We start from the raw sequence: 14,388 nt of genomic DNA, 5'->3' as shown, positions 1-14,388 counted from the left end.
ATGGTTTTGAAATACGAATGTTTTGAAATACGAATATATTATATTTACTGGGAAATTATACAGGTTTTACGGCAAGGGGTTAGAGCTTTTGAGAAATGAAATGATTTTGAAAAGCTTTGTTTTTACCCACTCACACTTTCTGTTTTGCGCCCCTCCAGGTTCTAGTTAGGAGTGCTTTTTAGTGGCTTGTGAGGAATCTGTGGCAGCTCTTACAGATTATCACCATTGTATGGCCACCCTTGGGTGTTGTATAATTAGTTTTCGTCCTGCTGGACTGCACTTAGGCTACTTATGTTCTGGTTGTGAATTATTTCGTCTCGCACCTTAACTTATTTAGTGCTCTAGTTAGTTCGCATTTCTTATATTATTATTGCTTTCGCACTGTGCACATGGCTACGTCACCCTCACGTGACGGCCAGCATGCCTTGATTTTGGTCGGGGTGTGTCACATAAACTAGACCCGACACCCAGAAGGTGTGTCACGCCCTGACCCGCAAATAAAGACTATTCACGAGATAGGGTGTGTGCCATATCTTAGCTATAGAAATAAATTCTACAACCAAGACATGGTAGAAAAATTAAAATAAAATTATTTGGAGTTGATTACACAATACATCCTATAACACTAGTTAACAACTTTTACATACTAATCGCTTGAGTTTACTACATAAAATTTTTTAATACGCAGCGGAATAACTATAGTGCACAAATTAATTCACAACAAAAGGTACCAACAAAATAATAATTAAATTGTAACAACTCTTTCGAATGCATGAAATATATGCAAATGATGGATGCATGTACTCACTCCCTTCTAATCCCGTTAACACATACCTAAGGCACCTAAGCCTGCACGTCCCATACCATGCTTATACCACTTGGCTTCGAATACCTTAGAATATGAGTTAACTCCTGTTCATCCCTTAAACCCAATTTTTGTTATTAAATTCTCATTTTCCACTTTATTAAACAGGCACTTTCCCCGACGCCCAATTGTATATTCAAGCCCTTCCCCAGACGCTTGACATATACAAGATTTCATTATTTTATAACCAACCAATTGTTTACTCAAGCCCTGCACCCGATGCCTGACGTATACAAGGTTCATTATTTTATATTCAAGGCAAACTTTAGCCCTTGACTATCCTCGCAACTCAAACGCAATTTAACTCTTTTTCTTACTTTACAAGAATGCTTATGTATATGCCATGTAACAAGGATATCAATAATCACATGCTCTATAACATCTGCAACACTAATCAAATTGTTAGTAGCCAAAATCATATTATCTTATCAATAATATATAGTATGGATAACACACAACAATCTAATTGAGGAATATTACTTTACCAGTTTACTTCATCTCTCTCTAGGCGATATTGATGCATAACCCCATTTGAGTTCCATAGAGCAATTATGTTATGTAAGCTCTCATGCATTTTCTGGGATTTGTCTATCTTATTTTACAACATTCTCAAGAGAAGTAAATGGAGATTTTCAATGGTTTAGTGGAGTGCTTCTCATGGCAATGATCTCAAAATGTAAATGCATAAACAACACAAGATTTAAGTGGTTCGCCAAATCGACTACATCCATTGGGGTTTGCTTTCATTGTATTTCACTATATATGAAGGATTTACAAATACAATGAAAGATGGCTTAAAGCCTTAACAATATGTAAAAGAAAGATAAGAAGTAATATTAAAGGGAGAATGGCTTTTTGTTGCATTGGTTCTTTCTTCCTCTTTTTTTCTTCTTCTTCTTCTTCTTCTTCTCTCTTTTCTTCATGTCTTCCGTTGGTTCTTGCTCATTCCTTTATAAAGATTGCATGACATCTTTCTCTCCAAAAAAAATATCCCAAGTGTGCCAATAGAAAGAAACCAAGTGTTGTGCCAATCATTAGATATAAAATGTGTTCCAATAACAAGGTAACAAGTGGTGTCCTAATCATTAGCAATGAAATGTGGTCCAATATAAAAACAACAAATATTAAGCTAATCCTTAGCCCTAATATGTGTTCCAATAGAAACACACCAAATGTGAAGTTAATCATTGACAATGGTATGTGTTCAAATGGCAAAGAGACATGTGTTAAGTTAATTATGAACTAATGAATATAATGCATGATGGATGCAAGCATCAAAGGCCACGTAAAGGTTTATCTCAAGGTAAGCTTGTTGGATCAAAAAACATAGTAAGTCTACAAAGAAAGAGGCTAGCCAAATGGTGATGTAATAAAAGATCCAATCAATGAAAAGCCTAACAAAACAATCTAATCTACATGAAGCTATTAACTTAATGCATATTGCATTACAATTTATAAAGAGATGCTAATTAGTACAACCATCTCCAATTGGAAAAATTTAAGTATAAAAGTACTTGCTAGACAAAAATATATTCTTGTAGTGAAAATACGAGTTTTTTTTTTTTGTACTCATAGCGTATATAAAGAAACTCAATAAAATCATTGCATAAAAATATATTCTTGTAGTGAAAGAATCTCTACTAACTTACATGTCAAAAATACGAGTTTTTTGTACTCTTAGTATATATAAAGAAACTCAATAAAATCATTGCATAAAAATAATTACTTAAACACACACACATATATATATTGTCATTTTTTTTATATGGGGTATTACAAGGTGTCGCCACCATGAACCATCATGATGCATGGCCTGCAACCATGCCCAGCCATCTTGGCTACCTCCTTGGCGACCTGAAGATCGTCCATTGGTGTTACTTGGTTGAGATTCCTTCGAATTTCATCGGATTTCTCGAAATTCCAATTTCAATTTCTAAGGTTTTTTTTTTTTTTTGTTGATTCGTTGAGATTTCATAATCTCCATTCATAATCATGGTCGAAAATACCCAACAAGGGTACCCCCCCTCGAGTCTCCTCGTCCAAGTATTGGCCACTTGCAGTGGCAACGCCGGTCACCTTCTCCAGCAACACCCTCTAGCTCTGCTAGGATTTCTTGGTCCAACCTGACCTTATTTTTTGGGCCTGACATTGACTCGGACTATTTTTTTTTTCTTTAGGCTTGCTACTACAAGCCCAACCCGACCATTAATCGAGAAAAAAAAAAAAAGCTCACCTGCAGTGGCCCGCTACCTTGGCCCAACCCAACTCCCGACACTAGCCTATATGGCTTTGGTGTCCCCATGTCCCCACCAAACCAGATCTCAGCCCATAGCTGGAGATCCAGTACCTTGGCTTGTGACACACTCAATCGCACCCTCCTTACTAACACATATGCTACGAATCAGCAGATCTGTGCCATCTCTATTTTGGGTCTGCAGCCCAGCCGAGCACAACCCAACCTAATTTTAGGCCTGGGCCGCACGTTCTAGATTACTCAGCCCACATATGGGCTTTGGTCCAAGTTTTTGGGCCCCGAGTTTCATTGCCTAATTATTTTAGGCCCAATGGGTTTTATATTTTTTTCACCCACACTTTAAATTTGGCCCAAAGTCCAAATAATTAATTCAATTATAATTATAGACTTGAAGTTCTATTTGCTTATTTTCTTGTTGCTTATTTATGTAGATATATTTGTGTTTGCCTGCAGGAACATATGAACCTGAAGTTCATAATCATTTCGAAGCCTGAAGTTTCTTAAAAACATGCCTTATATGAAAACCTGAAGTTTTCTTTAAAAACATCACCTATGAAAACCTGAAGTTTTTTCATGCAAATTTAAACCAATACATGTTTATTAGAACCTGAATGTTCTGCCCCTATGTAAATGGATTAATTTTTCTCCATTATACTAACCATATCTTGTCCATATATTTTGTGATAGGAATATGTCGAATTTGAACAAACTCGACTTCACCACTTTGGAGGTCTCTGGAAGGAACTACCTCAAGTGGGTCCAAGATGTGAAACTCCACCTCACTGCAAAGAATTTGCATCCCGCCATTGGAGATGAGAGGGACAACCCAGTTGGTGAAGTTAAGAAATCCACTGCTATGATCTTCATCCGAAGACATATTCATGATGCCCTGCAAACTGAGTACCTTGCTGAGGAGGATCCACGAGCACTATGGGTCACTTTGGCTGATCGCTTTGATCACCAAAATGAAATCTTCTTGCCTGAAGTAAGACATGACTGGCAGCATTTGTGCTTCCAAGAATTTAAGTTTGTGAATGAATATAATTCTGAAGTTTATCGAATCCGATCACTTCTCAATTTTTGTAACAAGACTTTGATCGAAGAAGATCTCTTGGAGAAGACCTATTCGACCTTCTCTCCTACTAATATTGTCTTGCAGCAACAATATGGAGCTCAGAAGTTCACTAAGTTTTCGAATTTTATCTCTGTTTTACTTCTCGTTGAAAAGTAGAATCAGTTGTTGATGAAGAATCATCAAGCTCAACCTGTTGTGCCTGAAGCATACTATAGCGCGAACCAACACCCAAAACACCAAAAGAGGTGTGGTAGGGGCGGCCAGAAGCCACCCCATCAAGGTCAACAGAGCTAAGGCCCATCTAAGGGAGGAAACAAAGCCTAGAAATGCCTAAACCTCGCTCTTAGTGCCCTAAACTTCAAGAATAAATGCAAAGCACCTGAAACTATGGATGCAGATATGTTATATCGATGTGGTTCAAAGGACCATTGGTCCCGTGTTTGCTGAGCTCCCCAAAAGGTTGTAGCTAAATATCATTCTCATCATCAAAAGTTTGGATCAAACTTTATGCAAGTGGACGAACCAGAGAGTACAAAGATTGAGGTTTTTTACTTTTACGAGGTCGTTACCCCTATGGAAGATTAGAATCTTAAAGATAAACTATTTTTTTAGTTAAAATAAACATTGGGCCGAATTCCACAGTAGTGGCCGAACCCCCCTCCCCTAAATTGTTGTTTGGTTAAATTTTGAACAATTTTCCTTTATATTTGGATTATTTGTTGGTGATTTGTTTTTTGGATATTAAGTTTTTAATTAAATCCTTGAATACTTAAAATTATTTTGAATTGATATTTGTTTTAAGAACTTTTATGCATGTGACCGATTCAAATTAATTTTTCATTCTTGGTATGACTAGTGGGGAAGTTAGTTGTCTGGCAGATAGTGCAACCACACACATTGTATAGCATGAACGCATTTATTTTACTAACTTCATACCTAAGAATGCACCTCTGATAACCCTTTCAGGCTCATCCAACTTGATCGAATGATACAGTAAGGCACATATAATGTTGTCCAATGGTACAATTTTGACCATTGATGAGGCATTCTATTCTCCATGTTCTGGAAGAATGTTGTTGAGTCTCAAGGACATTAGAGATAACAATTATCAAGATGAAACTTATGTAGAAAACCGAGTTGAATTTATGTGCATAACTTCTTACGAATATGGCCAGAACTGTATTCTAGAGAAGATAGAGCGTATCCCGAGTAGTCTGTATACTACGGCCATATGCCCTATAGAATGCCATTATGTGGCTAGCCCTACCTCTAGGACCGCGCACGAAACTACACTTTGGCATGATCGTTTGGGATCCTAGATGAATAGCAATGCGTTGTATATTCAAATCATCACACGGGCATCCACTAACTCGAAGTTTAGGTTTGATTCAAGGAATCACATGTCAAACCTGCTCCATGGGGAAACTTATCATTAGGCCTTCTTATGACAAGATTCGTTCGAATACTCCTATTTTTCTACGAATGATTCAGGGGGACATTTGTGGACTGATTCACCCTCCTTACGGACCATTTAGATATTTTATGGCTTTTGTTTACGATTCCACACGTTGGTCACACGTGTGCTTGTTGTCCACAAGGAAAGCTGTATTCTCCAAACTGTTGACTCAGGTTATCAAGCTCTGGGCTCACCACCCTGATTATCTGATCAAATCTATTTGATTGGATTATGCTGGAGAATTCACATCTAAAACTTTTGATGACTATTGCATGTCAGTTGGTGTTGAAGTTGAACATCCTGTGCCCATTGTTCACACCCAAAACGGTCTGGAAGAGGCATTCATTAAACGTCGTTGGTCATATGTACCACACTCTCGATCGCTACTTGGGTCTATGTAATATTGCATGCAACCATGTTGGTTTGCCTGAGGCCTGTTGCGAATGATGAGAATCTATGTCGGATATGATTCTCTTTCAATGATTCATTACTCAGAACCTTTGACAGGTGATCTTTTTACCGCTCGTTTCGTGAATTGTCATTTCTATGAGACAGTCTTCCCGTCATTAGGGGGAGATAAGAACGTCAAAGTTCCTGAAGAACAACACAAATTATCGTGGACGACTCTCACTTTGTCTCATTTAAATCCTTGCACCGCTCAGTCTGAAACTGAAGTGCGGTGGATATTAGATCTTCAGATCATAGCTAAGAACATGCCAAATGCTTTCACCGATCTAGAGCGAGTGACAATATCACATATTCCAGCTGTGAATGCGCTTGCAAAGATAGATGTACCAAATGTACGATGGATTTCCCTCATGGAAGCCTGGGATGCCACTTTTGGCTAATCCACGTACATTAGCGACTAGCGAATCATCTGCCCCTACACATAAGCATGGGAGACCTTTTGGTTCAAAGGATTCACACCCCCGAAAGAGGAAACCCACGACACAGGCACCTGAAGAGCCTACTGCGAATCCGACCGTCATTTACTCATTCTATCCAACTTATGAGGAAATTCTAAATTACGGAAGTGTCTTTGAAGAAATGAATCATCTTCGTGAGAATCATGAGATTTCAGTCTATTATGTTAGCTTAGATGATGTATGGTGTAGAAATGAAATGATCGTAGACAATGCATTAGCATATGCAGTAACTACTAAGAGTATGTTGAGGGATGACATTAAACCCCGTTCCGTTGATGAATGTCGACGTAGAACTGATTGGTCAAACTGGAAACAAGTAATCCAGGTCGAACTCTATTCTCTTGTGAAACATAAGGTATTTGGACCTATACCTCCTACCTCTCCATAAGTGAAGCTCGTTGGCTACAAGTGGGTTTTCATTCAGAAGTGTAATGAGAAGAACAAAATTGTGCATTACAAAGCTTGTCTTGTTATACAAGGCTTCTCACAACACTCTGAGATTGACTATGATGAAACTTAATCACCCGTTATGGATGTGATTACTTTTAGCTACCTTATCAGTTTGGTAGTTTTCGAAAAACTGAGTATGCAGCTAATGGATGTAGTAACTGTGTATCTCTATAGGGATATTGATACGGAAATTTATATGAAAGTTCCTGACTTACATTGACTGGATCAAATATTTCCAAACCCCAAAACATGCTCTCAATTTGGCTGAAGCGTTCACTTTACGGTTTGAAGCAATCCAGAAAAATGTGGTATAACCATCTGAGTGAGTATTTGACTAGTCAGGGATATGTGAACAATGAACTATGCCCTTGTGTGTTCACTAAGAAGTCACATTCCAGTTTTGCAATAGTTGCAGTATATGTTGATGACATGAATCTTATCGGAACTCTTGAAGAGCTCGCGAGAACTACCGCACACCTGAAGTCGGAATTTGAGATGCAAGTTCTAGGAAAGGCTCGATACTGTCTCTATCTTGAGATAGAGCATCGTTCAGATGGAATCTTAGTTCATCAATCGAACTACACCCAGAAGGTGTTACATCTCTTTAATGAGGATAAAGCGAAGCTTTCGAGTACTCCTATGATCGTTCGATCGCTAGATGCAAAACAAGATCCCTTCCAACCGAAGAAGGACAATGAAAAGATTTCTGAGCCTGAAGTTCCTTATCTAAGTGCGATAGGCGCTTTATTGTACTTAGCTCAATGCACTAGACTCGACATCTCATTCGCTATTAATCTTTTGACAAGATACAGTAATGCACCAACACGCAGACATTAGACTAGTGTTAAAGACATCTTTCGTTACCTTAAGGGTACTACGGATTTTGGCTTGTTCTATCCCTACAGATCCTCGAGTGATGCCGCACCCCCCCCAGCTTCTCGAGTCAATTTTCGTCTTGTTGGTTATGCCAACGCATGATACTTATCTGATCCGTACAAGGCGCATTGTCAAACGGGTTATGTCTTTACCATTGGAGGCATCGCAATCTCTTAGAGGTCAACTAAATAGACCTTAGTTGCCACTTCGTCTAACCATGCTGAAATTCTCGCCTTACATGAAACAACTTGAGAATTGTTTTAATTGAGAGCAGTTGTGGGCCATATTTAAAGCTTATGTGATCTTTATCCCGTCATTGATGTCCCTACGACGGTCTATGAAGATAATGCAGCATGCATCGAACAGCTCAAGAAGGGTTACATCAAAGGAGACAACACCAAGCACATTGCGCCGAAGTTCTTCTTCTCACATCAACAACAAAAGCATCAGAAGATTGAAGTCACGCAAATCCTTTCACAAGACAATATGGCTGATCTCTTCACCAAATCACTGTCAAAGACGACGTTTCAAAAGCTTGTTTAAGGAATAGGTATGCGTAAACTTTCTGAGTTGTAACATAGCTAGTTCTCTTTGGAATTGTGTCAAACTTAGGGGGAGTATCTTAAAGTATACTTGCTTGATCTTAATGTACTCTTTTTCCCTACGATTAGGAGCATTTTCCCACTGGGTTTTTACTACCTAACTAGGTTTTAACAAGGCACCCACCTTGGGTTGATCATATCCCTGATAATGTCTTGTAAACGTTTTTTTTTACTTTTCATTACTCACGCATTTTTCCTTAGACTATGGATTTTGTCCCTACTCAGGTTTTTGCCTTAACCTTAGGGTTTTTTGTGAGACTTACTTCCTTATGCAAGTTCCTACCTTATTGAGAATAACGTGTTCCGTAGAATCAGTTTTGACGAGTCGACTTTCTCAACTTCTACATGATGTTGAATCTACCTTGACTATTTACACACTCAAGGAGGAGTGTTGTAAACTTCCTATTAAAGTGTGCTTATGTAAATCCTAGATTAGATTTCATTCTAGTTATCCTTTCCTATTATGACTTCTATTCCTTGAGGATGAAGGATTTTTTCTCTCCTTTATTACTATAAATAAAGGCACTACGTAGGAGGAATAACACCACATTCTCCTACATTCCTACAAACACATCTCTATACAATCACTTTCTCTGCCGCTGACCCTCTCTCTTCCTGTTAGATAAAATAGACAACAACAATATACATTTTATAACATAATATACGAATAATATTACGTGATTGCACAATATTCACACTGGAAAACTTCCCCTCGTAAAAAGTTTGAGCTTACTTTAATTTTTGTCTCTTCTACATTTGGGCTAATATACATGACAGAACATATCTTAAGACATGTTGTCTCTGGGCCCAAATCTCAACTCGTATCAATTTTAACCTATTCTCGTTTACATTGCACATCGTTTGCTCGGTCGGAAAGTTTGAACAAAATACAGAACGTTATTGCCTTATTGGTCAAGTTTATTGGTGCTACATAAAACTGGAACAAGATTATTGGTCAAGTTTGCAACTAATTTCCTGGTTTGATCAGTCAAATGACATCTTACCTAATTACCATATATCTTTTGTCGTGCTTTTTGACACATGATATATATTGTTGTCACATTGTTCAGTAGGTTTGATTTGCGGGATTAAAAAGCTAGTTCAACAGATTTGATCAAGCTCTAAATACCTTCTTTTTTTTTTTTTTTTCTTTTTTTTTTTTTCTCTCTCTCTCTGTTCTGCAAAATTATGGTATAGTTTATGGATAAATCTTCATTAATCATTATAACAAAAACTTGGGTGAGTGTTGTTCGATTCTCACCTTCCTGTTTATGAGGAAGTATAAACTCTCGTAGAAAATTTTTGAATGGCTACAATTTAAAAAAAAAAAAAAAAAAAAGGTATTGCATCAAAACAAAGAGTTTTTTTTTTTTTTTTATCGAACATGAAAATGTTAAATGAGATAAGCTTAAAGAAAAGCTGCTAGTAGGCCAAGTGGACAAAGAAGCCCAAACAAAGCACATGATGACTCAATTAGGTTCCGTCAGTTGACGGAAGTTGTCTTCGCCACAACCACTATATACCTCACAAATTCGCCGTTCAGGTCATTCTTATACACGATCAGTACCAACAAAACACAAGGGCCATAAATTAATACCACAACTGCAAATAAGTCTCAAATGAAGAACAAATTTAATCCCTATTTTCACAACAACAAAGATGCACAAATAATACACAAATTTACCTCTAAGATACACAACAAATGAAATAAGCAGCCAATACCAGCAACCATATCCACCACCTGAGGAACAAGAGAAAACTTCCGATGCCAGCAAACAAGAAATTAAACACCATCAAAATCGTAGAATGAGGCAGCGCAAAGACCCAACCAGCTCAAATTGATTGATTTTGCACACCTTCATTAGAGTGAGTGATGACTCGCTCTCGAGGTGGGCAGCAAATACAAGGGCCAAAAGAGACTTCTCAATCGAAAGCAAACATCTAGCAAACAAGTGGAGGATTTGTGGACTGGGAGGGTAGAGGAGAGCACTTGTGTCATGCATAAAGGAAGGAGATCTAAGCAGTTGTTAGGGTTAGGGATTAGAGATAATTTTAAGGCTAAATTGAATCTGGTGCAGCAAACAAAAAATCTCTAAAAGGTGAGTGAAAAACCAAATAGATGGAGACGAATCACAAGAGTTACATGATCACATCCAAAAGAGTTACACGATCACATATTATTCAAAATTAGCAACCTTAGATGGAAACTAAAAATACTTGAAAACTAAGATAAATTGAATCAAAATTTTATTTTACAATTAATTCGTCTTCAATTTAAATGTCTTATAAAACAACATTTTAACTCTTATCCATACAAAAAAAAAAAAAAAAGGTTGATTCATCCGCTGAAAACGGAAAATTGTTAAATTGGAAAGAAAGTTAGACCTAAATGGAATATAGCAAATCCGGATTATTCCTAATAATCTTAGAATTATATCCGATTTTCTGTTCTTTTTGCATGTGTATAAACAAAATTTGATAATGCGTGACACAACAAAATACACTATAGCCTATTTCACCGCCCAACCCACTTGATAAGTTAGTACCACAGCTGGTACTCTATAGTACCACAAATTTGAAATACCAACTTATTCGATCCTACCAAGAGTTCTTATCCAAATTTATAACTAAGATCTTGTGTTTTTCTCTTTTTCCAAATGTCTGTATTAGAATCTAAAGCTGCCTTGGTCAATGGCACATCAAGCTGGTGGATTTGGCCGACTAAACAAGTGACCTATCAATGCGCTGTAAGTATTTTTGTTCAACTAGGCATTTTCCTCGTCGTGGTTTAATGATCATGCTTCTGAAAGTGAAAACTACTAGCAAAAGCGGCCTAACTTTGAACAAATTTGGTTTTAATTTAAAGCGTGTTTTTATCACACTAACCGAGAGAAATACATACCAGTTTATCAATTCAAGTTTGTCACGATTTTGCTGCCATACTGAAGGCTATCCATTTCCCACATGGTGTTTCCAATATTGTTCCTACCTTTAAAATACTCTTTATTGCATGAATTCCAAACTTGGCCTATTTTACTCCTATATAAAGCTAATCTGTGTAGCCAGAGTGACACATAAGTTTCTCCTGTCCATCCTTCCTAAAATTTCTTTGTGTGTTCATGCATCTGAGATTTTATATCCAATTGACGATATTATATTATCCAGGGAAAGTTTCATACACAGTACCCTTATCTTATTCATGAATGATTCCTAGTGAAGAATAATTGTTATAGAAGAGAGACATAATATTGGTTAGTGGTACCTAGATATAGATTGTGACGAACACACACTACAAGCTAGAATACTCAGACAAGCGCAGCTATGCCGAAGAATACTACTACATCCCTGATGGAGGTGGAGGGCAGTGGTGAAAGCTGCGAAACACCGGAAAGGATCAACAAGATTGCTTGTGCTTGTGCTGTGGTAGCCTCCATTATATCCATTATATTTGGCTATGGTATGCTACATTTCACAATTTTCTTTTAATCTGTTATGTTTGTAGTTCAATACCCCCCTTAATTAGATCAATTGGCTTGTAAACAATTTGGTTTTCCCTTAATTATATTTTAATTAAACAAGAACGCATGATCCAACAATTTATGAATGTGGTAATCATGAAAACCAATTTCTTTCTCAATCTAGATACTGGTGTGATGAGTGGAGCCATGATCTTCATCAAGGAAGACCTCAAAATCAACGATGTACAAGTTGAAGTACTTGCAGGAATACTAAACATTTGTGCTCTAGTGGGATCCCTAGCCGCTGGAAGAACATCTGATTACATCGGTCGGCGTTACACTATTGTTCTAGCCTCCATTATTTTCTTAATAGGTGCAGTGCTAATGGGGTATGGTCCAAACTATGCAGTCCTAATGACTGGGAGGTGCACTGCTGGTGTCGGTGTAGGTTTTGCACTAATGATTGCTCCAGTTTACTCTGCAGAAATTTCATCTGCCAAATCAAGAGGCCGTCTAACCGCGCTCCCAGAGCTTTGCATAAGTCTTGGAATCTTACTAGGGTATGTATCAAATTATTTGTTTGGAAAATTCACTTTGAAACTCGGATGGAGATTGATGCTAGGAGTTGCTGGACTTCCTTCAATTGTCTTAGCTTTTGGGATTCTCAAAATGCCCGAGTCCCCAAGATGGTTGGTGATGCAAGGTAGGCTAGCAGAAGCCAAGAAAACTTTGTTACTAGTTTCTAATTCCAAACAAGAAGCTGAGCACCGTTTTCGCGATATCTTGGTTGCTGCTGGAATCAACAAAAATTGCAACGAAGATGTGGTGAAGGTCAGTAACACCACTAGGGGTGAAGGGGTTTGGAAAGAACTATTTTTGAGGCCAACGCCCGCCGTCCGCCGGATTTTAATTGCAGCGATTGGAATCCACTTTTTTGAGCATGCGACGGGGATAGAAGCTGTTGTGTTATATAGTCCAAGAATATTCAAAAAAGCTGGGATCATTGGCAAAGACAAGTTATTGCTTGCCACAGTTGGAGTTGGACTCACAAAAACTGTGTTTATATGTGTAGCCACACTGTTCCTTGACAAAGCTGGGAGAAGGCGCCTACTGTTGACCAGCACTGGTGCCATGATTATAGCCCTAACAGGTTTAGGGTTTGGTTTGACCATGGCTGAGCAGTCCAAAGAGAAGCTGACTTGGGCTCTAAGCTTCAGTATTGTGGCAGTATATGTGTTTGTGGCATTCTTCTCAATTGGGCTGGGGCCCATAACATGGGTTTACAGTACTGAGATTTTTCCTTTGAAGCTTAGGGCACAAGGTTCCAGTATTGGGGTGGCTGTGAATAGGCTTATGAATGCAACAGTTTCTATGAGCTTCATTTCAATTTACAAGGCAATTACAATTGGAGGGGCCTTCTTTATGTTTGCAGGCATAGCTGTTTTAGCCTGGATATTTTTCTTTTTCTTCTTGCCAGAGACCAAGGGAAGATCCTTGGAAGAGATGGAAATGGTTTTCAGCAAAACTAGTGATGCTAGTAGGTCTAGAAATGATACTGTATGAATGTGTTCAAGAAGTAATGTGTAGAACATGACTAGTTTGGGGATAAAATTAGTGGAACTTGGAATTTGGAATGTGTGTGTGTCAATACATTATCAAGATCTATAATTGTCGGGTTTTTTTTTATTACAAGCAATATTATTATGTTACTAGACTAAAGCGACGGAGAGAACTTCAACCCAGAGCACAGTGAATTGAAAAAAAAAAAAAAAAGCCCCTATACACTAGGTCAATCCACCACTTACCTACAGTTATTCATTAATTAGTATATTTAATGTATTGATTATGTTATGCTTTTACCAATTGCAATGATGTAGTGAAAGAGATTTTATGTTGTATTCAAAAGCTTAATTATAAGGTGATTACAATCTTTGCTTATATAGCAAAAGATTCCAATTCGCACTACTAGATTAAAGGCCAAATTCCGTAATTCACCTTGCTTTATTTTTTGGGATGACAATTCAAACAAAACAAATTAACTACTCTATATAGGAGGGAGATATTATTGGTATGTGTTGAGAGAAATCATGCATCGAGAAAAAAAAATTTTACATTTATTTATAAGTAGTTGAGTTTCTCATAGTATTGTCAATTAGTTTTATGGTGGAACCTCAACTTTCTTCATGGTCTCAGAACATGTTGTTCCATGTGTGAAACCAACGGCTACACATGCTCCACATCATCCGATTAGTGTTGTCTATGTGGTCAGCTTGAAAATTTGACATGAAAGTGTTGAGAAAAATCCACATCAGAAGAGAATGGATCTTACATTGCTTATAGCCTTATAAGTAGTTGTTTACTTTTCATATTTTCAATGAATTTTACGGTGAAGAAATCTCAATTTCCTTCATTATGTTTGCAGGCAT

At 37.6% G+C, this 14,388-nt stretch overlaps 2 protein-coding genes across 2 annotated transcripts; both read left to right on the top strand.

The window, feature by feature from the left end:
* Positions 1-3,810: 3,810 nt before the first annotated feature.
* LOC137714623 (uncharacterized) lies at positions 3,811-4,350 on the top strand. Its single transcript, XM_068453811.1, has one exon. It carries the CDS (start codon positions 3,811-3,813, stop codon positions 4,348-4,350), a length of 540 nt encoding a protein of 179 aa, XP_068309912.1.
* A 7,228-nt stretch (positions 4,351-11,578) lies between these two features.
* LOC137747081 (probable polyol transporter 6) lies at positions 11,579-13,844 on the top strand. The gene is made up of 2 exons (XM_068487094.1): positions 11,579-11,961; positions 12,147-13,844. Exons 1-2 carry the CDS (start codon positions 11,826-11,828, stop codon positions 13,523-13,525), a joined length of 1,515 nt encoding a protein of 504 aa, XP_068343195.1. The 5' UTR covers positions 11,579-11,825; the 3' UTR covers positions 13,526-13,844.
* Positions 13,845-14,388: the final 544 nt, after the last annotated feature.

The sequence above is a fragment of the Pyrus communis genome, chromosome 1 (assembly GCF_963583255.1).
Source record: "Pyrus communis chromosome 1, drPyrComm1.1, whole genome shotgun sequence".
In the NCBI taxonomy this organism is placed as follows: Eukaryota; Viridiplantae; Streptophyta; class Magnoliopsida; order Rosales; family Rosaceae; genus Pyrus; species Pyrus communis.
This window is presented reverse-complemented; position numbering and strand designations above follow the sequence as displayed.